General features: G+C 36.4%; 1 protein-coding gene across 26 annotated transcripts in view; it reads left to right on the forward strand.

Annotated features, from left to right (window-relative positions):
- LOC137487924 (uncharacterized) overlaps positions 1-26,828 on the forward strand; it is a 410,987-nt gene that overhangs the window by 146,587 nt on the left and 237,572 nt on the right. For 24 of the 26 annotated variants that reach the window (XM_073926252.1, XM_073926253.1, XM_073926259.1 and 21 more), the window contains one exon: positions 11,520-11,724. The exons of the other annotated variants lie outside the window; for them this stretch is intronic. In XM_073926252.1, coding sequence (XP_073782353.1) covers positions 11,520-11,724 — 205 coding nt within the window. The remainder of the gene's footprint in view (positions 1-11,519; positions 11,725-26,828) is intronic. 26 annotated transcript variants of the gene reach the window in all.

Here is a 26,828-nt window from a genome sequence, read left to right on the forward strand (position 1 = left end):
CTTTATTTTAATATTCATTCATTTTCCTTCGGCTTAGTCCCTTATTTATCAGGCGTCACCACAGCGGAATGAACCACCAACTTACCCAGCATATGTTTTATGCAGTGGATGCACTTCCAGCTGCAACCCAGCATTGGGAGACACCTATACACACTCATTCACACACACTCATACTCTACGGCCAATTTAGTTAACCCAATTCACCTCAAGCGCATGTTTTTGGACTGTGGGTGAAACCGGAGCACCCGGTGGAAACCCACGCGAACACGGGAAGAACATACAAACCCCACAAAGAAATCCCAACTAACCCAACCAGGACTCAAACCAGTGACCTTCTTAATGTGAGGGGATAGTGCTAACCACTGAGCCACCATGCCGCCTTCATTTAATATGCTTTTGGTTATTTATATATTTAAAAGACGTGTTTATTTCATCAGTCTGTACCTTTACTTTACGAGTGTACAATAAAAACAAATCTTTTTTTAAATATATATGTAATATGCATATAATTTTCATAATCTGTTTATCTTTTCATTGAAATCTAATATTCATTATGCATTATATATAACTGTTAATTGTTCTCTGAAGATTGCTGCAATGAGGTGTTTAGTCATTGTTGCACAATAAGCTTGATGTCAGTGGCGGGTGATTGAGATGCATTCATTGTGTTTGGATTTGATTAACGGCATTTAAAGCACTCAGCATGCTTTTTGTTTTAATGACTTCTTTGTCGCTTGGCGCCATAGTTTCCTGCCACACTTGCAGCTCGGCCCTCGAGGCTGTGTGTTTTAGCCTGTTTCAGGTTCACGTGTGTGTGTATGTGTGTTCACAGTGCTTTTGGGCAATGTGCCTTTTCAGTACCTCCAACGGCAAAGCTCAGTGGAGCACGATCACACACGCAACACACACATGCTATCTCTGTTGACAGGGGAAATTGTATGAAGAGCTTTTAAGGCAATTAGTGCATTGAGCAGAAGCTTTTCTTCTATTCATACTCTTCATTAACAGCTTCTTGAAAAGGAAAAATTAGATGCTGATATTGTCATCACTCCTGCCGGCTGAGAAGAGGCCTTCTTTAGATCCATACAGTCTGTATGTGTGTGTGTACAAGGGTGTCTGTTCACTGCAAGTAAAGAGCATATACTGCATTCGTTTTTCTTTGTGAATTAAAAGCACATAAAAAGTGCATTTACTCAAAGCCACAATTGCATTCAGACTGGTCCCCAGAGCATGCTTCGCTGTGAAAGATTGTTTGCGTGCTTATCTACCTTATATTGTGTCCCCAGTGTGTGTTTGCAATCTTTTTAGAGGTTTACTTAAAGATCTTTAAGCCTGTTTGAGTGTGATCTGTTTAGTTCTCAGTAGAACTAGTAGATATAAATGTCATTTTAGGGCCTGTTCACTGATAATTCAGCTGTAAGAAACTCAATGGTCTATGATGTTTCAACAAGCCATTGCCGAACACCTTTTAAATCAAAAATGGTTTCTAATTGGGGGTGGCATGATGGCTCAGTTGTTAGCACTGTTGCCTCACAGCAAGAAGGTTGCTGGTTAGATACCGGCTGGGCCAGTTGGCATTTCTGTGTGGAGTTTGTATGTTTTCTCCATGTTCATTTGGGTTTCCCCACAGTCCGAAGACATGCTGGTAAATTGGGTAAGCAGAAATTGGTCATAGTGTATAAGTATGTGTGTGTGAATGTGAGAGTGTGTGGGTGCTGGGTTGCAGCTGGAAGGGCATCCGCTGCGTAAAACATATTTTGTAATAGTTGGTGGTTCATTCTGCTGTGGCGACCCCTGATAAATAAGGAACTAAGACAAAAGAAAATGAGTGAATGGTTTCTAATCTGTAAAATCTATGCTGATTTTTTTTTTTTTTTTTTACAAAATGCTCAACTGAAAACATAAAACTACACAAAAAATGTCATTTTGGGGGCCAGAAAATGCAAACATTGTAAAATGATACTACAAATTATTTCTCAACTAGGTTTAATATGAAGTTAGTTAGATTAATTGATCAGCACATCATGTAATACGGACAGACAGACGGATAATGATACACAATGATGTACTGAAAAAGTTTTTTCTTCCATTTTTGGAAAGATTTGTTTACTGATGACAACATTGTTAAAATTATCTCCAATCTCACGAATTGGTAAAAAGGACAAATTTTGCATTATGCTTGCTACATCACTACATGAATCAATGTTAAAAAAAAAAAAAAACTTTTTACTTTTAGGGCATTATCATACAACCGGCCTAATAAGGCGCAAGACCTGTTTGTCATGATTTGTTGCTATTTTCAGACCGATGCAACCCTACCAATTTTTCACCACAGCAAATCCATTTGCACCGCTTTGTGTACTTATGGGTGTTCTGGTCTAGAAAGGAGGTGTGTTCAGACTCATTGTTGGCGTCTATTTTGAAGACCTAAAATCGACTTTGCAATATACCAGCTGAAAGTTAGTCTAAAGTTCAGCATAAAGCACGTTAGTTGTGCGCCTTAAATGCATACACACAGCTAAATACACACTGGATGTACTGCAATACACAAATATCTTTACAAATTAAAAAGAAATAAAGGATTTAAATGTTACAAAAATTATTATTTTCTACATGAATATAAAAACCACTGCCTCCATGCCTTCTTCACTTCTGGGGGCTTTTTTTAGTTTATTCATGAAAATTTTCATTTGTATAATGTTATTATTATTATCAGTATTATTTATTTTATCCATATTTATGTTTGTTTTATTAAAAACAAGCTTAGATTTGTCCATCTATTAGGGTTTGGACCATATGGGGCACAAGACGTGTGTTTGGAAATAACTCAGTTTTTTGACCACACTTATTCTCGCAATGGAGATGATCTGTTTCACTTTTTTCTCACTAGTGAAACAATCAGTTTTCCACTTACAAAATCCGCCATGTAAATAGCAAATGGGAGATGAGACTCTGATTGGTTTAATGCACGTTATACTCAAAACACATCTATAACTCATTAAGAGAATAAGCACAACCCTGTTAGACCCTGCATCTTAAAATAGCAAAAGTGGATTCGGAAACGCCTTTAATATGTTAGCACAATGCACTTTAGACTTTGTGCCTAGATTGTTAAATGCATTAATTTCCATTTTCATGTAAATGCCCACATACTTTAACATAAAAATAAATGTAACAGAAAACAACAAACACCTTAAGTGTAATTCCTGTAAATACAATCTAAACATTTGATTTGTAATTCTTTATTTTTTGTTTTTCTTTCTTTATTTATTTTTGGTGTTTAACAAGACAATACATCACAGTATACAATACAACAGGAAAAATGACAGATTGTCTTATTGTTCTTATTATCCCACTATCCCCTCAAAATAAAATAAATTAAATGCCTGAATTATAAACATACATATCTTCTGAAAGAAAATAATAATAATAATAATAAATTTAAAATAAAATTAAAATTAAAAGAAATTATTTAAAAAAAAAATAAAAATAAATTAGCAAGTTTACGATAAAAGAAAAGAAAAAAGAAAAGTTCACAGTAAGAAGTCAGTTCCTCTTTCCAATTATTTACTGTGTATTAGATCTGATATCAACTGAACAGGGGTTGCCTTTGATATAGACTAAAACAGGGTTCCGAGTCTTGTAAAAAGATTTGAGAGATCCTGCATTTAAATATCTTAGTTTTTCAACTTTTTTATAACTTAATATTTCTCGGATTCATATGTCATGTGATGAAGGAATCACCTGTTTCCATTTGATAAAAATGTGTCTTCTGATTTGTAATTCTGAAAGTAAAACTGGAACTGGAACCCTGCATTTGTGACAGTGAATATTGTACCAGCCGTTTCACCATCAGTTGTGTCATACAGCATACATACATGGTTATTAAGGACAAGTTGATCTGCTTGATTAATAATAAATGTTAATATTAATAACTCGACAGCGAAATCCTCAGAGGCGTCGATAATATGGCCGAGCGATTGTAAAGAAAAAAAAAAGTGTGATCAGCCATTAATGATTGACTGCGAGTGAGATTCAGCGCTGGGATCAAATACAGCGCTCTTCTGAATAATAGAGATGCCAGGAGGTTTAGCCTGTTCCCAAGTGGGTGAGACACATCGAGAAGGGCCAGAAAAGCAGAGGTTTTACCACGCGTTTACCCCGAGGAGCATCAGACTGCGTATCTGTGTTGGCGTGGTTAATGTGTGTCAGTCATCAATAATGCAGATCCTCAGTCGTCTGCTCATCAAAGCCCTGCGACGCGTCTCTGCTCCACATTACACTGAGACGAGGACATGTGAGACAGAGCGAGCCTGCGTTTATCACTCACACTCATGTTGTTCCAAACACGTATGCTGTTTTCACTTTTCTTTTATCACACAATGACAGTTTGTAGTGACCGGGAGGCTCTCAAGCCTGAAAAAATGATTGAAGCAGAAGAAAAGTTGTTTATATGACTCATTTACATGGTAACCTTAAACATGACAATAAAGATATACAGTAGTTCTAAAAAAATACAATGCTCAGCATAATTGAGTTCACCCCATTTTGAAAATGTATGTTTTCAATTTCTCAGTGAATATGGGTAATATATATATTAGTGCATTTGAACTTTATTTGAAATTTGTTGAACAGATATATTTTAATAAAATAAGATTTTTAGTCATCAAAGATATTTAGAAATCGAAAGATAATGGAATTAAATTCAAGCAAAATACTGCAAAAAAAAAAAAAAAAAAAGACACGCTACAAAATTTCAATTAACTTTTTCATTTTTTTTTTTTGCTTCACTTGATTTTTCTTTTTTTAAATTTGTATTTAATATTTTTCTATAACATAAATTTGGGTGTACTAGTTTTTGGAGCATTATCGTAAGTTATTTTGTTAGATAAGCTCCAGATTTGGCTTTAGTACTAAGTCATCTAATATATATGCACAAATATAGTATTGAATAGCTTCCTATTAAAAATGTGAATTTTAAAGATAGATTTTCTGAGGGGTGTACTTATATATGCTGGGCACTGTACATATGCAAAAAGAGAATTCAGACTACATTGATGTTGGGGGAATCACTTTCAAAAAGGAAAAAACAAACAAATTGACAGACAATGTGGGCACACTTTACAATAAGGTTCATTAGTTAATGTTAATTAATGCATTTACTAAGATGAACAAACAATGAACAATACATTTACTACTGTTTTTGTTCATGTTAGTAAACGTTAGTTAATGAAAATACAGTTGTTTATTATTATTTCATGTAAACTCATGGTGCATTAACTAATGTTAACAAGTATGAACTTGAATGTTAATAATGCATTTGTAAGTGTTCAATTATGATTAATAAATGCTGTACATGTGTTGTTCATGATTAGTTCATGTTAGTAAATGCATTAACTAATGAATTCTAAAGTGTTACCGACAATGTTTACATGCACCCAAGTGGACCCTTTTCACAAGACTATTATAATGCGTTTAACGGCAATCAGCATCTTGGATCCTTTAAAAAAAAAAAAAAATTATATTAACATTTATATGTATTTACGTATGTATGATATCAGTGGTTCCCAAAGTGGGGGTTGTGGGACATTGACGGGGGATCGCTAGGTGATTTCCAAAAGACAAATAAATGTCATTAAACTATTAGAATTACCATATTTTATCCATAACCCACAGAAGATAAAATTAGTAGTTAATAGTTATAGTAAAAAAGCAACAACATGCAAATAAAAAGCCATCAGCCTTTACAATTTTTCATAGGATTGTGTGTTAGATTATATTGTACGTTGGACACATATAGATTTTATTGCACCAGGTTAAACTTTCTGATACCTTTATGGCGAAATACATTGAAAATAAATACAGGCCACTTCTGAACATTGAGGATAATCTCTAAGTGGTGGTCACCAAAATTAAACCAAGACTTGTGCTGAAAATATTGTGTCCACCAGTCTCATTAGGTGAGGGAATATTAAATTAAACAATGTAATAAATGACTATAAATTATAGCCTATGATTATTAGACTGTTGCACTTTTTTGTGTTGTCAATAAGCTTGTGTTTATATAGGCTAATTGTTGTGTGTACAACATTTGTATATTTATAATCACCTCAGAGAAATGTGGGGGTCAAGAGTCACTGGCATTGTTATTTTGGGGGTGGCGGGCTGATTATATCATCTTTGCGTCAAATTGCAAAACACGAAATACCTCTTATGTTAGCCATTTAAAATTCGCCGTGTATGGGCAGGACAATAAATTTAAAGTTTTTCTCTTTTTTTATTTCAGCATCATCATTTTTAATTGTATTTCAGCAAATAGGATTGTAAAAATTTATTTTGTTGTACACTCCTATTCACTGCATTCTAAGTTGGATTTTGACAACTTCCACTATCGAGAAACCCGGAAATGAAAATCCGTTTGTTATCCCCTCCAAATGCGAAAAGCAAATGGCCAGACTCTGAAAATTACCAAAACAAATATTTAATTTGTACTTAATTTTTAATTAATGGATTTATTATTCACTTAAGTAATAACAATGTGCGCTAGTGAAATATATATTGTAAATTTTGATTTAGTCAGTCTGATTGAGCTTGATCTGAATTAAATTTCGATTGGATATGAGTGATTTATTGCTTTTCTAATCCAATTCAAAAGCATAAAATGACCACCTACTAATGATTATGATGAATAATAATGAATTATATTCAGAAGTCTCTATGGCACATGCATAGTAGAATGTTTACATGCAATACGTAGTGCGCAAGTTCACGTTCAAGTCACGTAAATTTTTATTTATAGTGCAAAAAAGCATTAATTACATGACCTATAATCAAAACAATATACATAATGTTTTCATTGACAAAATGGACAAAAACAGGTAATATTATATCTAAAGTATAACAAAATACATTTCAACATCATTCATTCACATCAATGTAATATGCTAATTTGTTTCTCAAGAGAAATGGTTCTTTCAGGAAAGTCATTATACATTTGAAAGTTTTTTATATATATATATATATATATATATATATATATATATATATATATATATATATATATATATATATATATATATATATATATACTGTAAAGCTAAATATTATTCGAAGCAAGGAGTTGTGTTTGCTGAATTTGTGTGTTGGCAGTTTAGAGTAAAAAAATAAGGAAAAAAACAATCGAACAAACTCGTACTCTGGTTTAAACTAGGTCAATAGTTGTGAAAGTGATAAGCTGGTGGTAACCCAAAGACCTTAGGTTCAAACCCCAGGAATGAGCAAGACACTAAACCTCCGACTGCTCCGATGGGAACTTGTTCCAGGGTAGGTTTTCATGTTTTCTGATACAAAACTAATGCTAAATGTAAAAATAACAAAAATAATAGCTAGTTGAAGTTGCCCTATCTGCAGGGATGTCTTTGAATAAACCAGAATTTAATAAACAACCTGATTACTTTTACAATTTACAATTTCTTTCTACAATTACTTCTTTTTAACAATACAATATTTCTAAGAGATTAGTGAAAATTTTCAGGACAGGTGAATCTAACTCTTTCTACTTTATAGTATGTGTCAGGAATTATGCTTCTTTATGTATTTATTATCATGAACAGAAATCAATCTCAACTCCTTTTATCTTTTTCAATATAAAATGTATGTATTTTTTTGTATGAAGTTTTTTTGTCCCTCAAGATCTTATTTGATTTTGAAGAGTGAGCATTTCATGCTATAAATGTAAGAATTAGTTTGCTGAAACAATGGCTAAATTGTCTACTGTTTAACATTATGCCATGTTACTTACAGTAGTTATCATCATTTAAATGAAGTGCTCGAACTGCTTATAACAAAACATACATCTTATACATCATGCATCTTACATACTTTTTAAAATGAACAATAATTGATTCCAACTACTTTTACTTCTTCATTGAGTTTTAATTTAGACTTTATTTTATTTGCCTAAAAATTTAATGTTGAATGTTTTTGCTATTTTTATGCCGAGTTCAGACTGCAGGATTTTCAAAGTTGTGGCGTCACAAATGTTTTCACACTGCATAATTATCTGGTTTAGCATTCCATTGCTGCTGTGTTTGCTCTATAGGGTGGATCTGCGACAGGGGGTTCACAATGCATGACTTTACAATAGGTAAATCGCCAACAACTTTGTCTCGGTCTGCAAACCATGTTTTACAACCAAACACGCGAGAAGTGACAAGAAAACAATGTGACGTCACATAGTATATCTTTGTTATTAACTACATAATGGAAAAGAAGCATTTAGAGGGGTAGAAAATGTACTTATTTTGCTCACCTGGGTTTGAAGGGAGTTAGCAATCTCTCTTTAACTTTTTACTTTTTCGACCTGGTTGTGATTTTGATCAGATGACATGTCAAACAGACACCGGAGCTTCTGACAAATTTACACTAGTTTTTCCTCCATGTTTTGGATCCAAATAGACTGAAAAGAAACCTTTTTGACTTCTCCCTCAACCTCCCGCTGGCCTGCAGATACCCACACTTGTGAATGCTGCTCTCTCATTGGCTGTAGGTAATCGCTGATGTTATTTTCAACCAGAACACATTTTACACGGCATGATGAATCGCAGACAGGTTCAGATATTAAGCATGCCAAATATTTCATGGGTGTCGGTAACTCATCTGCAATTCTATCAGATTGTGTCTTTGATAGTTCACACTGTGTGATTGTTACTACTGTGAACGAGCACCGATTTGACTGTGATTTCAGGCATTTATTAGTGATTTCTCAAAACCTGTCAGCGAGTCAAAATCGTGGTTAAAATCATGCAGTCTGAACTCGGCTTTAGTGAACTGATTTGATTGTCAAGAGTGAGCTTTTACAACACAAAACTTGCTTGACCGCTGTTTATATTCAGTATTAGCCATACCTGTCAACATTGGAATGTGAAAATAAGAGATAACCCTTTTATAATAGCTATAATAAAGAAATTGAATTAAATTTTATTGATTTTTTGAATCGTTATCAATTCTTATTAACCTTTTCTTCACTGTTTAATTCAAAAATTCTGATTAAAGAGCAGTGAATAAATCTCTCATTTAGATTTTTCATTTGATTGCATCAAAAAACAGTGTTTATTTATCCATACGGAGTTTTGAGGATTGCATAGGAGGGGCAAAAGTGCCTGAAATAGAAAGGAAGAGAATCCCACCATTTTATATTTATTTCGAAGTGTTTTCATGCCTAAATAAAATGAAAGCACAGAACAAATTCACATTTAGGAGCAAGGGGCATCCCATGGTTGTGTAAAGGAAGGATTGGCTCTTTAATGCGTATTGCTTTTACGGTGTGATAGCGGGATAGAATTGCAAAATACGGGATCATCCTGGGAAAAACGGGGGGTTGACAGGTATGGTATTAGCGTTTATAATATTTTGGTTAAAGATAACAAAGATGTTTTTACATATACTGATGAATTGTTGCAAGAAAGAAAAGGAATACATGATGGGAGGTCAATGATTTGTTTATGACATTACTCTAATGCTAAATCCATTCAAATCTGGCCTTTTTTGATGTAATCATGGTCTTTAATTGGACTTTTTTCCAAATAAAGATTCACAAACTGCTAAACACAGTCTAAACATTTATCTACATCATTTCGCAGTGGCAAATATCCTCCAAGTGACGTTCTTCACACATAATGGCAGCTACCCGCTAGACCTCTTCTAGAAGCTTACCTTACCTTCCCTGTGAAAAAACCTTTCGTTTTTTTCCTGTCGCATTATTCCTAAACTAAAAAAAGCATTGTTTTTTTAGAGAACGCTGTAAACAACACCTTTGTTCTCATCTATGATATTTTAGTTTTCGCAGTTCCACCAAACAGAACTGTTAGCTTTTGAGACTGACATGTTAAGTGCACTGAACAGAGGTCATGCGTTTCTATGCTGATGTGTAAGTTCATACTGAGGTCAAAGGCCAAGTGTTGACTTGGGGGGGATGAGGATCGATTGGCTGTGTCCAAGCCTGTGTGGCAGCCTTATTGATCGGATGCATGTATATCTTGTTTTGTATCATCTTTTGTCTGTGCGTGCTGCTCAGTGAAAGTGTGTGCGTGTCTTTGGAGCACAGAGCGGTGGGAGCAGTTATCCACTACTTTGCATATGTAGCACTTTTGCAGTTTAGGGCTGAATTAGTGGAGCAGTGTGAATGTTTCGGAGCTCTCGTACAGCTGGTGCTTGACCCAATGCTTGGCAGCGGAAAGCTCTAGAAAGAACATATTCAAGGACGCGTTTTTATAACCTTTGACCTTCCTATCTAGTGTTTTTTTTCCCACATACTCCATTTGCCCGCTTACAGAATTGAAGTTATCTGACAGGATTAGTCTGTAAACTGCAAACACATGCTTTTTTTTCTTAGTAGTTGTTTTCCAGTAGAAATATTTAAGCATACTTAAAGGGTAAGTTGGTGGCACAGTGGCTCAGTGGTTAGCACTGTCACCTTACAGCAAAAAGGTCACTGATCCGAGTCCCGACTGAGCCAGTTGGCATTTCTGTGTGGAGTTTACATGTCCTCCCTGTGTTGGTGTGGGTTTCCCCCACAGTCCAAAGACATGCAGTATAGGTGAATTGAATAAACTAAATTGCCCGAGTGTGTGTGTGAAAGAGTGTATGGATGTAGTCTCTAGTCTTTGCCCCTTCACTGCTAAATTTATGTATCAACACACAGAATCCCTTAGGAACAAGACCATGTATACACTTAAACATGGTTTTTAAAAATGATAACTTGAAAACCCTTAAAACTCAACAAGTTATATTTTTAGGAATTTGACAAGGATGCCATTTTATTGATCCATTACTTTAAAAGTTTGTTTTGTAATTTGACATTAAAGGCTTAACAACTGACTGTGTAGCTTGACTCCAGATAATTGCACAATAAGACATATGTGATATTATCATAGCATGCACAAACATTTGCACTGCTCTAGGAGATATATATGGTCTTATACGAAAGCAGTTTAAATTCGTCTTAATAGTCTGAGACATTAAGACAAATTTAAACTGCGTTTGTATGATAAGACCATGTGCTGTATCTCTTAAAGCAGTGCAACCTCTGAAATAGAGACTAAGTAAAGGAAAAAACAATGAATGAATGCATTGGGTGATTGTGTCTTAGAAAAAAAACTCAACATAAAAGCATTTTAAGATTTTGACCTGTAGAAGACTACTTTATATTCTGTACAGAACGAATAAACTGAAACATGAAAACATACAAGTCCAAAAACTTCTAACATGTATTTTTTTCCATTAAGATATACATTTAGACACATCTGCAAGACATCTATAATTTAGCCCACAAAAACTCAGAGAATCCTCTCAAATGTTGTCTTCGTGTTTTACAAGTGCGACACAAATCTTCTCAACACTGTTCTCAAGAGCACTCAATTTTTTAAAATGTGTAAAAATATTAATCATTTTGACCTAGTAAGATTTAAAATCTGTACTTGAAAAGGAAAAAAAAACGTAAGAAAACATTTCTTTTGCAGTGTTTCTTCTCCCCCGTCACGGGTGGCATGGCCGGTGTGCGGTTGCTATGGTGACAGCGGTGGGCCTGATGGCGGTGGGTGTGCGCGAGGTGCTGATCTCCTGTACGTGTGTTTGCGAGCGCCGCTGTGCCCCCTGCAGATGTTCCTCAGCTCCCTCATGCTTCCTGCCAGCTGCTGCAGCCCCTTCCAGCGCCTCATTAACAGAGTGAGCCACCGCACACGCATCCATAATTATACATACACACACACACACTCACGTCACAACACTGTAACACCACTAATTCCAGACTAGACTCCATTAAGCACATTTATTTAAGTTGTGATGACCGTCGGCAATCTCAGATGAGCTGTAACTGAGCAAACACACAGGCAACGGCACACACATTTTGATTTATTGCATATCGCTCATAGAGTAATCTTAACATACAATGAGGGAAATAAGTATTAAACATGTCATGTTTTTTTTTTTTTTTTTGAGAAAATATTCTAAAGGAACTGTTGAAATAGAAATCAAGCAGATTTTGTTAAAAACTACAAAAATAAAAGTATAACAAAAGAATATTAACAATCTAATAACTATAAAATGACACAAGGAGAAAGTACTGAACTACTGAGATGTATTTTATACTTTATATAAAAGGCTTTTTTGTTATGGCAGCTTAAAGATAAGATAAGATATGGCAGCTTAAGATTCTCATATGGAGAATGAAGACACATGCATTACTCAGGTGTGAGTTTTTCACAGACTTCAACAGAGTGTAAACATCTTGATGGTTCTGTGGGTCTCATCTATCAAATCTGATCTTTAGTTTGTATTCTCTATTGGATTTAGGTTAGGTGATAGGCTGGGCCATTCTACAGTTTGGTTTTATTTTTCTGAAAGTGTTTAAGAGTTTCCTTGGCGGTGTTTCAGACCATCGTCTTGCTGAAATGTCCACTCTGTTTTCATCTTCATCACCCTGCTAATGTAGATGTTGGACTGAAGCAGCTAATATTAATTTACAGTGACTAAGGGCAGAGGGTTGCTGAATAAGTACTGAGAGATTTCAGCTGCTGTCGGGCTTTCACTGCCTTTCTACAGCTTCCTTTCATCATGTGTTCAATACTTTTTACCTGTGTCATTTCATTTTATTCCACATAACCTCATTCGTAAACTATTTAATATTGTTTTCATATGGATATACTGATTTCTTTAGTTGTTGTCAACATCTGGTTAAATATTTAAGTCAACAATACCTTTCGAAATATGTTTTCTGAGAAAAATGGTGACCTGTTGAATACTTATTTCCTCCACTTTACATACTTTTAGAAGCATGTGCTAGTACAGTAGCATATACTGTAGAGAAGAGGTCATGAAGGAAGGTGAATGGGTGAATTAAAACTCAACATATCAGAGCCTGAATTCAGAATTGAATATGAGCTCAGTATGTTCAATACATTACTCTTATTCTTGAACTGAGTAGACATATTTCTCAAAATATAATCGAATGACTGAATATTTTCAAGACGTTTTACATATCAGATTATAACGTTGCATGCCTATAAAACCACTGATATTCTTAGTTATGGGGCTCTATTTTAATGATCTAGGTGCAAAGTCTAAACTGCATGGCGCAAAAGCATTGACCAAATCCACTTTTGCTCCTTAAAGATGGAAAGATGTGGCATAAGGGTCAGTTGCATCTGATATTTACATGGCGGACTATGTAAGTGGAAAAACTGAACGCTTCACTAGCTTGAAAACAGTTAAACAAACCATTTGCAGCGCGAGGATTAAGAAAGAGCCTCCTCCATTCTGCCTCTTTACTTTTACTCTTTACTTTACTCCTTTACTTTCGTGGATAAAGCAATGGTGTTGTACGCAGTACACTGAAGACATTCATTAGCTGACATAATTAATTTAGTTTAAGCACAAAGATTTGTTTCAAAACTATCTCTAAATTCAGTTCTAATTCCCAGCTAACTAATAAATGAACAATAATAACAAAGTGTGGTCAAGTTATTTTTAAACACAAGCCCTATTTTTATGTCCCATATGGTAATGCAGACTTCTACAAAACCCGACAGTTGTACAAATCTAAACTTGTTTTTATTAATACAGATATAAATATGCATACAATAAATAATACTACTAACAGTAATGACATATACAAATGCAAATTGTGATGAATAAACTAAAAAAAGCCCCCTGGACATGAAGAAGGAATGGAGGCTGGTGATTTTCATATTTATGTAGTAAATAATAATTTTTGTAACATTTAATCCTTTATTTTTTTTCATATATAAAGATATTTGTGTGTTGCTGCATGGCGTTTGAACCGGCCTAGGCGCATAACTAACGTGCTCTGCACTGGACTTTAGACGAGCTTTTGCTTGGTCAATGGTGTGGCTTATTTCAGTTTCTCAAAACAGCAATGCGCCAACAATGCGCCTTAACACACCTCCTTTATAGACCGGCACACCCGTGAGTCCACAAAGTGGCAGAAATGTATTTGCTATTTAAACAACATGGTGCAAAATGTGATAATTAGGGTTGCGCTGGTCTGAAAATAGCAACAAACACGCCAAACACTTCTTGCGCCTTATTGCGCCGGGTGTATGATAGGATGCATAGTTTTACACAAGTCATTAAACTCAATGATTCACTGCTCATCAAATCACTATTTGAAAAATCTCTGCTTTTTGTTTGTCATCTTAATTTAAATGTAAACACTATTCATTCGAGATCACAAATCTTACTTTTTAGATTACAGATTTTGCTACTAGTCTCTCTTGGCCTCTCACTTACCTATATTTCCATCTTCATCTCATACGCACATTCACTCACTCACACACACATACTGGAGCTAGTTAATATTTTCATAATTTCCGCTCTTCAGGGCATGTGGAAGGTGTCTGTGATAACCTGATTTATCAGATGGGAATTGGCTGTATTAAAGAGGTGGACATTAATGGGCACATCGTTTAAACCATGTTGTGAGTCTAATGGATTTCAAAATGAATTTGTCAACATCGCAGCCGTGAATACAATAGCAGAATAAAAGTGAAACGATGGCCATGACCCCGGGTATGTTTGAAGTGTGTATGTGTGTGTCTGAACATGGCTGTCAGAGATGCTCTTGAAACTCTTACATGAAATCCTGATCTCTGTTCTAGTTCACGTTTATTACGTGACCTGTAACGGCAGTGGAAGTTCAAATGACTATGGTTTTATCTTCAAACCTCCTGATGAGACTTCACTTTCACATTCTCTGCTAATAGTTGTCAAGGTTAACTGGTGAACCCAATGCTGAAATTCTTTCAGGCTTTGCATGTCTGTCGTTAATAATCTATTTGACAATTGAATACAAAACGTTACTGTGGATAACTGGATAGTGGATACAGTATCATTACTGTTGAAATCAAAATGAGATAGCAATTTATGAAAATGTGGATTTTTTTAAACTTGAAGGAATTTTAGTTGTGAGCTTACTATGAAAGAAGAACAGTAGCTGTTTCTCAATTCCAAGAATGCAGGGAACGGATTTGTGCTTGGACTTGTGCTCTCGTGGAGACCGTTCTTGCCAGGTTACCTCGGAGGAAGGAACTCAATAGACGGCGAGAACACGGAACGCGTCCTGTGAGAAATGAGATGCTGCGTTCTTCCAGATGGTCACATTACCTTCACGTGTTTTTAATGAAAAGTTATTGTATGCAGCATTCACACAGTGATTTATAGTTTTCCCCCTCTTAAATATATATAGCATGCACAAAAAAACTTACAAATATACTTTGCACAATACAAATATGAATTTCAGCAAATAAACACCCTTAATGTGTTTAAGATTTTCATGGTAATGTTTACTTTCACTGTCTCATTTTGGGAAACCCCTGAGATAAATAAGTTACGGTATATCTCTGAAATTTAATAATAAATCTATATTAAATGCTGTACTTCCCGCAACCTGTATTCAGCCGCAATGACTTCTGGGACCTACAGTATGAGCGAGTTTTGTGTTCATGTCTGCATTGATGCATCCTCGATATCAAGAACACATCCAGAAACTTTCACGCAACCTCCATTTTTGTGATCTTAAGTTTTGGAACTGAATTTGGATGGTTGATGATGATGTTACACAAGAACACAAGATCTCTGAAGAATGTATATTTAGAAACAGCCAGTGTTTTGCAAAATAACAAAGACACTCCAACACAGGACTTCACTAGACTCTCTGCTGTGATCGGTCTGTAAATTTTAATGGGTGTAGTGGGTTTCTTAGCCATATATTAATTACTAGACATTCATGAAATCAGTAATTTAATATTTCGATAACAAACATACACATTGTTAACACTGTGTTAAAAATACTGTGACTGATTATTTATTATTTAAACTTTAAACTTAAGCATTTTAAGAATATGCAGATTGTTGTATCGGCAGTGGCTGTTCATCATAGAACCAAATGCTGGCAGACTTAATTTGTCATTTATTTTCAAACCTTAAAATTTAGTTTATCTGTCATACAATGTTGAAAATTCTGTGACTATTTATTGTTCTTTTGTTTGTTAACTATGTACAGCAGTGGTCTCAAACTCAATTCCTGGAGGGCCCCAGCTCTGCAAAGTTTCGCTCCAACCACCTCCAACTCACAATTGCTTAATAGTCTCTAGTAGTCTTGAACACCTTGATTAGTTGGATCAGCTGAGTTTGATTAGGGTTGGAGCAAAACTGAGCTGCGGCCCTCCAGGAATCCAGTTAGAGACCCATGAAGTACAGTATAGTGAGGCTCTGTTCATTAACATCAGTTAATTTACCAAAAGTCACTGTAATGTAACTGAAACTTTCTAAAACCTTTGACCTGGGTGAAGCTTTTCAGAAACTCTGGTTACAGTGTGGTCATGTCGCAACTGAAAAAAAAACAGCTTAAACCAGCCTAAGTTGGTTGGCTGGTTTTAGCTGGTTGACCAACCTCATTTTAGAGGGGTTTTGGCCACTTCCAGACTGGTTTCCAGCCGTTTCCACCCTGTTCTTAGCTAGTCAGGCTGGAAAATGACCAGCTAAAACCAGCTAAAGCCTGGTTTAAACTAGATACAGCTGGTTTTGGCTGGGCTCGCAGACTGGCTAGGCAGGTCAATCAGTGCCTTTGAAAATACTATTGGTTGTGTTATGGAAGGAGGAGGGTGGGTCAGTAGATTGGTCAGTCAGTCATTCAGTCAGTCGACAGCAGCGTAGCTCCTGGGATGTTTTCAGAATAAGCCTGGGTTGTTAAAGCAGTAACGCATCCTTTTTTATTTTTATAAATTACAAATGTGTCATTATAGTTTTATAGTAGTACTGGTAGTTATACTATTTATCAGAATATCTCATGAAATATGCTTAAAATCGGCTCCTGTAGTATTCTAGATGACTTCAAACAGCACAAAGAAGTAATCTTAAAAATTAGGAAATTGTAGGTTGTTCTCTAATGTAATGATCTCTGCTCTAAGTAATACTGGATATCGTCTTTATTGATGATGTGAAGAAAAGGTTGCAGTTGCACCCTGGTAAACAATGCACTGGTGTTCTTAGTTCTTGCTGTTTCTTTTTTTTTTTTGCAAAGTGTATGAATTAGTGTGCAAATTGCCTCTGTGTGGGGGCTGTTATAGGCCATTAGGGTGTATAGATGTGTTTACTCTGCATATGGAAGTTTTGTTTACTTATGACTGAGATGGCTTGTGTTTGGTGATGCATGTTGCCATCAGTGGGGCTGCTGGTGTAATGTTATTACAGATTTGAACATGACGCTAGCTGCTAAAAACATTATCACTCATATAGCGCAATCAGGAGCGAGAGAGCAGGGAGAGCGACAGAAAGAGCGAGCGATTAATTTGGAGAATATTTAGAGTTCTGACAATAGAGGAGCACAAAGGGAATCGTCACAGCGAGAACCTGCAATAACAGATGATCTCTGGTGCCGCGTGTGTTCTGATGACTGCTTTGCAAAGACTAATGCTTTTGTTATTTTTGCACTTATGCTTCTTTTTCTCTAACAGATCAGGGAGAATGGCAGGAAAGAGCTGGGGAGGGGAAACTAGCAAATGTAGCAGGGTGGAATCTTGAACATTTGGCACTTGAGTAAGCAGGATGGTACTGTATATGCCATTTCAAAATTTTGGTTTGTGACTTTATGTACAACAGTTTTACCCAATAAGCTGATACTCAGTGGTCTTGTTATTTCCCTTTTGGAAAAATGCATTATGAATTTTAGGTGTCTCATGAATGTGTCTGTAATGTTTCAGCTCATAATACATCACAGATTATTCATATCGTTCAGTTTATGCCGTTTTTGGGTGAATGCAAAAACTGTTTTCATGTCTGTCTTTTTAAATGCAAATGAGCTGCTGTTTCCTGCCTCCCTTTTTTCAGAAGAGGGTGGAGCCTTTATAGCTTGTGCTCTTTATGTAATGTGTGTATTTTTATAGCACATTTATTGTGTATGGCCGTATACCCGAAGCGCTTTACATTCATGAGATGGGGTCTCTCCACACCCCCACCAGTGTGCAGCATCCACTTGAATGATGTGACAGCAGCCACAGGACACCGGCGCCAGTGTGCTCACCACACACCAGCTATAGGTGAAGTGGAGGGATCTTGATAGAGCCGATTTGGTGGATGGGTATGATTAGTAGGCCATAATGGTTGAGGGCCGATGGAGAAAATTTGTGAAGGACACTCTTTACAAGAAGAGTCAGGACCTTGGTTTAAAAACTTCGGAAAGATAGCTCTCACTGGCAGTATAGTGTCCCCTTTACTCTTACTGAGGCATTAGGATTTACACAGGTTAGAGCGCCCCCTGCTGGCCTCACCAACACCACTTCCAACAGCAACCTAGTTTTCCCATGTGGTTTCCCATCCAGGTGCTTACCAGGCTCAGCCCTGCTTAGCTTCAATGTTTAAATAGTCTTGGGTTGCAGGGTGATATGACTGTGGGATAATCTGGAAACGGCAAACATAACTTTTGCAGATGTTTTTAAGCCTTTTCATTTAAACTGCTGTTAAATGCTTTTCTAAGCACATAGGGATGTATCTAAAAGCCAACAAACAACAACAACTAAAAAAAAGCTTTCTCAGACATAGCTAAATGTGACAGACAATGTTTTATAACATTGGTTCATGCATATATTATGGGAGTTTTGATAAATGCTTTAAAAGATTTACCTTTTATCATGTTTAAAAATACCAAACCACCAACATTGAACCTAACCGGTTGTGTTTAAAAAGTACTATTGAAATGCATTTAATTAAACAATGATGCCATATTACAGTTTCAACACACTTTATTACAGTTTCAAAGCTCTTTTGTTGAACATTTTTCATGAGATTTGATATATGACATGAGATAATAACTGTATTATGCAAAGGATTGTGACAAAACAAAACTTTTTGATTGATAATCTGCCTTGTCATCATAATTTCCATGCAAACTTCTTCTAGAACAGTGGTCCCCAACCCCCGGGCTGCGAACTGGTAGCCGTCCATGCATCAGTTGGTACCGGGCCGCAAAAGAAATCATTGATTATTTTCGTTTTATTTAGAGTCTAAACAATCTTTTTTTTTTTATCTTTTATTTTGAAAAATTACCATATTATGTTGGTTACATCTCGGTCACTTGAGCACCAAAATGTAACCCACAGCAAAATGAACAAGAAAAAGACGTCTTCATTGCTAAGGGGAAACGGCCCAGTGAAGGACCCACAAACTGCCAAGGAATGTATCCGCAACCCATTTGTCAACAATGTCTGTACAAGAAGAAGATCAACTGCTGAAGATCACATATGACAATGGCCATTCACATATCATGTCTTTTACACGTATCTCGCATCTGTCCTTAGTTGAAAACAACTCAAGTTGTTAGAATGCCGTGAGTGCACCACAAGTCACATGACAAGAAGTGACCGATCAGCTTAATACTTTGAATGCAATGTGCACATTTCGATAGAGTAATTATCTCAAACAAACTAAGAACACCCAAACACAGCAGTGCTTTTTAATTTTCTCCATAAAAAAAAAACTTGTATCAGAGTCGCTGCAATGTTTTGTCAGCATGTCATTCTCTGAGAAAACAGTTAATGGTCGTTTAGCAATCTACCCACACTGTACACTGTACACGTTTAGCAATCTACCCACACTGTATATATATATATATATTATATAAATATATAAATATATATATGTTTTATTCCACTTTTGATTTTGATTTTAAAAGACAGAGTTTGATGAACTGCATGAGCCTGTCCGACTGTCAGTGAATGGCAAATAAAAACTAACATTCCCTCAAAAATCTCTACTCTCAAAACTCTCATTATAAGAAAAAGAAAACACAATGTACAGTGTTAAGTGTAACATGCATTCATAACGTTTGTTTGCGCAGCGGTGCTACTTTGAATGAGTCTAATTTATTTATTCATTAATTCATTTTCTTTTTGGCTTAGTCCTTTTTTAATCTGGGGTCGCCACAGTGGAATGAATTGCCAACTTATCCAGCATATCTTTTATGCAGCGGATGCCCTTCCAGCTGCCACCCATCTCTGGGAAGCATCCATTCACACTCATTCACACTCATACTCTACGGACAATTTAGCCTACCCAATTCACCTATACCGCATGTCTTTAGGCTTGTGGGGGAAACTGAAGCATCCGAAGAAAACCCACACGAACGCGGGGTGAACATGCAAACTCCACATAGAAACGCCAACTGACCCAGCTGAGGCTCGAACCAGTGACATTCTTGCTGTGAGGCGACAGCACTACCAACTGCGCCACCACATTTTACACCACAATTTACTATACATTTAACGAAGTTAAGATGCTGTTCTTTTATCCTGCATGGATGCTATTAGGATAAACAAGTGACAAAAAAGAGACCAAGATCTTGAGTACTGTATAGTGAGGATGAATAAATTACATTTTCTGAGAGGCATCCTCTTTTTTTGCACAGTTGGCCTACCTTGTGTTTAATTTGCTAATGCAAGCTATGTTTTAAAAGATGAACATAATGTATAAAACTATACATTATTTATATTACTTCAATAAATTATTATTATTCTTTTAATAATGGACAATGCACAGATATTGATGTTTCACATTATTATTATTTATTTATTGTTAGTATTTTGATTACTACATTATTTGAATCTAACAAGCTTGTTTACATCGATCTACTTACATTAAATCCAAATCCCAAATATCAGAAATGACAATAGATTGTTAATATTTAATTAAATCACATTTGATTTTCATATTATTGATTAATGCACTTGACAGATTTCCTTCATTCAATTTCCTTCTGCTTAGTCCCTGGTTTATCAGGGGTTACTACAGTGGAATGAACCGCCACTTACTTGACAGATGTATTTTTAATTTCAGGTGGTTTGTGTAATGTGTGTTATGTTTGGACACATAAGCTGTAATTGCCTCTTTAGTGATTTTCAACTAATTACACTGTCTTGTCCTAATAGGTGGATTTGGAGGGTCTTTCATAAAAAGCAGAAGTGGATTTAGCTGGTTTTGGCACAAAAGAAAATTTACCTTGTTAAAAACCAAAGAATTGTCTAAAGTGACATTTAAAAAAAAAGTTCTTATATATACTTTATACATGTCTACTTACTGTATATGTCACACTATTATAGCTACATGTAAAGTGTTGGTAAGTTTGCTTTGAAAACATTGCTTTCTTTGGGGATACCAACCTGCACAGCACTGACGGAAACAGACACTAATAAGAGGATTGTTATTCATTTCTTTTATTGTACATACTGTACACATAAACACACAACATATCTGAAAAACACTTCAGGTTCAGTCCGCTCATGAGGCAATTTTAAACCAGAGCAAATATAGCATTGCAGCAAGCTGAGGTACTGATAGTCAAGTTGGGTCAGGCTGGTGCTTGGACATTGAGGTCTGTTATGTTTGTGCCCCCTGCGGGAGCTTTGGTAGACTGTGCCCGGCTGAATGCTGGTCCGGTGGTGAGCAGGAAGTAGCAGGACAGCAGGGGCGCAGCGGTTTCTCTGAATACTAATGTGCCACTTTACCAGCGCCGCACACAAACTCTCATATAACACACGATCATAGCTGGCTCACTTAGATACACATATTCAGATACAGCCACACATAACGCACGCACGCAGCCTTCTAGCTTTTGCTCGCACCCCGCCTCTCACAGCCAGCCCTGAACACAGATCCCTAATTATCAGTAGGCTCGGAGTCCGCCTCGGCACTCTTTAACAACACAGTGATTAATTAACAAGAGGCACAGGGGCAGGAAGGTAGTTTCACCACACATAGAGAGAGAGAGAGAGAGAGGGAGAGAGAGGGAGAGTGAGAGAGAGACTGAAGGAGGGAGGGGGACTGTGAAGGCTAACTGTTATTTTTATGGTCAAAGCTTGAGGTACAAAATTACACTGAAGTCAATACAAGGCAATATGGTCCACATTGAAAAGTCTGTGCAAGGGGTTGGTTTGAGTTTAACATTGGAAATGATCGGTTAAGTTTACTGGTCTAATATTTATTTTACAGCATTCTCTTAGATTGGATGTTTTTGTGTGTATCTTTAGTTTTACTATTCCCTACATTGACTCGTGGAGAAAGATTCTGATCTCCATAAGCAAAAACTGTAAAAAAAAAAAAAGCATATAAAAATGGAGAATGTTTTCTGTTAGGGTTGTGTTTTGGGGCAGGGTTTTATTTATAGAATGTACAGTTCATGGGTGTTTTCACACCTGCCTTATTTAGTGTGGTTGAATCGCACTTGATTTCATTCTCCCTCTTGGTGCAGTTTGTTTGGGCAGGTGTGAATGTAGTAATCACACTTGAGTGTGCACCAAAAGCGGATCAAAAAAGCGCACTGAGACCTCCTTAAAGAAGTGGTCTCGGTATACTTTTAAACGAACCCTAGAGCGGTTTGTTTGTGGTGAGAACATGATCCGAACTAGAACAGAACCAAGGGCAAAAAGTACTGTGCCTATTTGGACTTATCCAGCTGCCGTGATCTCGCTCTCTTCTTCTCTCTCTATCGAGAGGGAAAAACATACCTGATGGATTGTTGGTAATATTTACGGAAGATGACCATGTAGCAGTTTAGCAAAATTAATTCATGCCTCTTCCTGAAGTGAATTGTGCTGTTTGCAATGTATTAAAACATGCATTTTCCAGCCACACTTCATTCTCAAAATGTTTAGCTTGTCAGAAGTGATTTATGCAAACTATAGTATACTATGATCAGGGATACAATCAGCCAGCGCAGTTGTCCCTCGTTAGTAAAAAGGTGACAGTTCGTGTCTGCTGGTTTGTTTACTTGTAGGAGTTCTATTGGTATTTTCCGGTTTGTTAATTCTGACCAATCGAAAAGCAGTTTAGGAAGTACGTTCGATAACATCTGCCCAATGAATGATGTGGATTTTATCACATGACTGCATTTTGGTTCTTTTCAACTGGTTAAGAACAAAGCAGTCAGTGAAGTAGGAAATCGACCCAAAAACGGCAGAAAAATGCTACAATGTATCATTTGTTGCCCTTGGTCTGGACCAAATGCACCAAATGTTTAGAGGTAGGGTGAGCAAAAGCCATATAAAAAGTTTTTATGGTATAAAATACATTAAGTCTATGAAGAGTCTGCATAAACTGCCAAGAGTTCTTGAATACATGGTTTATGAGGACACAAATATACACAATAATACATTCTGCAATCTGTGAACATGGTTTATGAAGACATTTTCTGTCAGAAAAATAAAGCATTATTCTATACTGCATGTCCAAAAACTGGTGTTGCAAGGAACGTTTGGAATTGCTTTGTTTGTAAAAGTTATGTTTGCACATTTATCTGTTTTCTACATATTTTTGCTAAAATAATTAAAGTGGAGAGCAACACAAACCCAAAATTTGAAAAGTATTCTTGTATGTTCCATAGCAGTATTGGATTCAAGTCCTCCTGGGATGTTTCTACCTAAAAGTTGACAAGTCATAATAACGACAGACTTTGTTTTTTTTTCTAAGAAAATACAGCATGGTATGTTGACTATGCTCATAGACCTTTTTCATAAAATACAACATTACCCTTTATTATTTGCATGTATGCTTAAGGAGGATGCTTTGAACTTCCGGTCGGCAGCTTGATGTGTATAAAGAGTCACATTTGAATAGCTTCAAAATGTCTTAACTGAACTAATACTGCTGTTGATCAGAGCAACCTCCTGGACTGATCATTTTAAAAATGTGAGACAATGGGAATGAAAACAACTGCTGCAAGGTATTTACCCTCATCGTCAGATGGCATCTTGTGCCATTTAAATGTAGCATCTTCATCATCATCATCATCATCATCATCATCATCATCATCATCATAATCACTTTTTCTATTTTTTTTTTTCAAATATATATAAACAACCCAAACAATTATTCACCATAATGTTTGAAGTATAACGGCTTTAAAACATCTTTTAAAAGCTAAGTTATGCATCCCAAAAATACTCCGTAAGCAACTCAAAACGGTGTTAACACTTATTTTTGTATCAAGATTTACCAGTTTTAAATGCTTTAAACGAAAGTTCAAAGTATCTTACCGGAAGACACTATTTGCTATGGCGCCCTTCATGCTGCAACAAAGAAAAAGGTCTATATAGAATCTCGTCAGGGTCCCGATTTATATTTAGTGGCCTTAACTAATATGTACTTACACTGAAATTATTCATTGGTTACAATGTACTTATTGTGTAAATACATGTTTTACATTGTACTTATGATTGATTTAGTACCTGTATGTAATTTCATCTGTAAATAATTTCTGTAATTACTTATTGAATTACACTGTTGTCCATCCCTTACACATTAACCCACACTTAAACCCACCCATACCTATAAACCTTTGCCTAACCGACACAAAATTGCACTACAAGTGTTCTGCAATACATTATAAACACAATTAGTACACTGTATTTAGTTTTTGATGCAAATATATAGTAGTTAAGGCCACTTAATATAAAGTGGGACCATACAAATATATAAAATGGTTTGTATAATTAATTTCCCCCAACTCAAAATTTTTGTTGAAGAACATTTAAAGGTTCCAATTTGCATCAGTGACCTCATGATGATGATTATCTATCTACATGACTTGAATGCACCAATAGAACACATGATTAATGTGATCCAACATTGTTAGTTTTACTTCATCAGGAGTAGTACACATTTGTTTTCCATCCTCTGAGGAGGCTAATACATTTCCGATTCATTGTCACTAAGCTCATTGTTCTGGTCACACTGACAACCTTTTAAGAAATGTTTCGTCATAAAAGGTTAATACATTATCAGTATAGTATTGCACTGCATGAAGCCCTTTTCAAACCAAGTAACTGATCAATGCTGAACAGAAATTCATGAATTTCACCTGACAACAATAAACACCACATCACTGGAAAAAAAACTGTGTAAAGCTGTCCTTTTAATGTGTTGCTTTTTTAGCCCTGGTCTGGATCATTGCCTAGTATAGTGTTTGTGAGTAATAACTAGCTGTACTCGCCTGCCTCTAAAAGTAAAGTGTGTGTGTTGCTTTACCGCCTGAGGTGGTGGAGGGGTCGTCATCAAGACCTGTCTATTCATCGTCTGTTTAACTCAGCTTCACCTTCAACCACCATTGTAGCTTATAATATTTCTGCCACTTACACCTCTGTGTCAGTGTCTATGTGCGTATGTGTGCATAAAATTGCGTTTGAGGCAAGGTGAAAGTGTGTGCTCAAGGCAGCTGAAGCGTATATATAAAATCAACTGTGTGTGCTTTTGTAAGGTGTTGAGGAGGTCATTAGCCTTTCACAGGCAACACAACCACACACTCTTGTACACGCGCACACCGCGGCGACGGTTATCATTAACGCTGTAGTCGATCCTGTAGGAGCCACATCTTCTCTGGTTCTCCTCATTTCCTTTCATGCCTCTTTCTCCTTCCCACCAACTAGATTAAAGTGTCGACATCCCGCTCAAAGCTGCAGCACCATTGACGCCCATGCATACTCTAGATATTCTAGTGTGCACTAGAGTGAGCACTCTAAAGGCAGGGTTTGTAATCAGTATCACATTGTGATGTGCTGGAGAGTTTGTGGATGTTTTAGGGACTCACATCAGCAAATGTTTCAAGTTTGTAAGGTTTTGCTATTATAAATCATGCAATTTTGCCTCTAATATGGATTTACTATGTTTCTAAAGGTTTGTTTGATCTTTTGCTTTGATTTGCCATTCATTTTGAGTCAGATGGGACCTGATACTCCAGTGTTTTTGTTTTCTTTGCAACATTTTGAGTAGCAAAAGTATAATCAGTGGTCAATGTTTTGTTAGATTGGACTTTTTAAATAATTTTGCCTATAGGTTTGCATATGTTCTTTTATAATTCCTTATTTAATTACACATTTAGGCAGTGTTTTTGCACTACATCATTTTTTTTCGCTCAGTTTCCACTAGAAGTTGTTGCGGTGTAACTCAAAAGTGAAACTTCACTACTCTGCAGGCTCTCAAAAAATGCTGTGCTACCATTGACAACAACATTTCCGTAAACCATCGTTAAATAAGGTCGCAGGTTCTGTCTTTACAAACATAGTTCATTGATTTGGTGTTTCTCAAATCCATTGCTCCAACGAACATTCGCAAACTGCATCGCAAACTTATACGCTTCCAACTACACCTCTAGAGCTGTAGTTCGAAGCATAGTTCCTAGCTGTGTTCCATTCTCAGTTATCCCCCTATGCCAGTGGTCACCAAACTCGTTCCTGGAGGGCCAGTGTCCTGCAGATTTTAGCTCCAACCCTAATCAAACACACCTGAACAAGCTAATCAAGGTCTTACTAGGTATACTTGAAACATCCAGGCAGGTGTGTTGAGGCAAGTTGGAGCTAAACCCTGCAGGGACACCGGCCCTCCAGGCCCGGTTGGATCAGTTGGCATTTCTGTGTGGAGTTTGCATGTTCTCCCTGTGTTTGGGAGGGTTTTCTCTGGGTGCTCAGGTTTCCCCCACAGTCCAAAGACATGCGCTATAGATGAATTGGGTAAATTGTTCGTAGTGTATGTGTGTGAAGAGTGTGTATGTGTCTCCCAGAGATAGGTTGCAGCCGGAAGGGCATTCGCTGCGTAAAACATATGCTAAATATTTGGCGGTTAATTCCGCTTTGGCAACCCCAGATTAATATTAAGCCGAGAAGAAAATGAATAAATGAACGATTAATGGTTTGTTAGGATGGGACAATATTTGGCTGAGATTCTGATGGTTCAAAAAAATCTAAATATGGAGAAAATCGACTTTAAAGTTG

This window comes from Danio rerio, chromosome 16 (assembly GCF_049306965.1).
Source record: "Danio rerio strain Tuebingen ecotype United States chromosome 16, GRCz12tu, whole genome shotgun sequence".
NCBI lineage: Eukaryota > Metazoa > Chordata > Actinopteri > Cypriniformes > Danionidae > Danio > Danio rerio.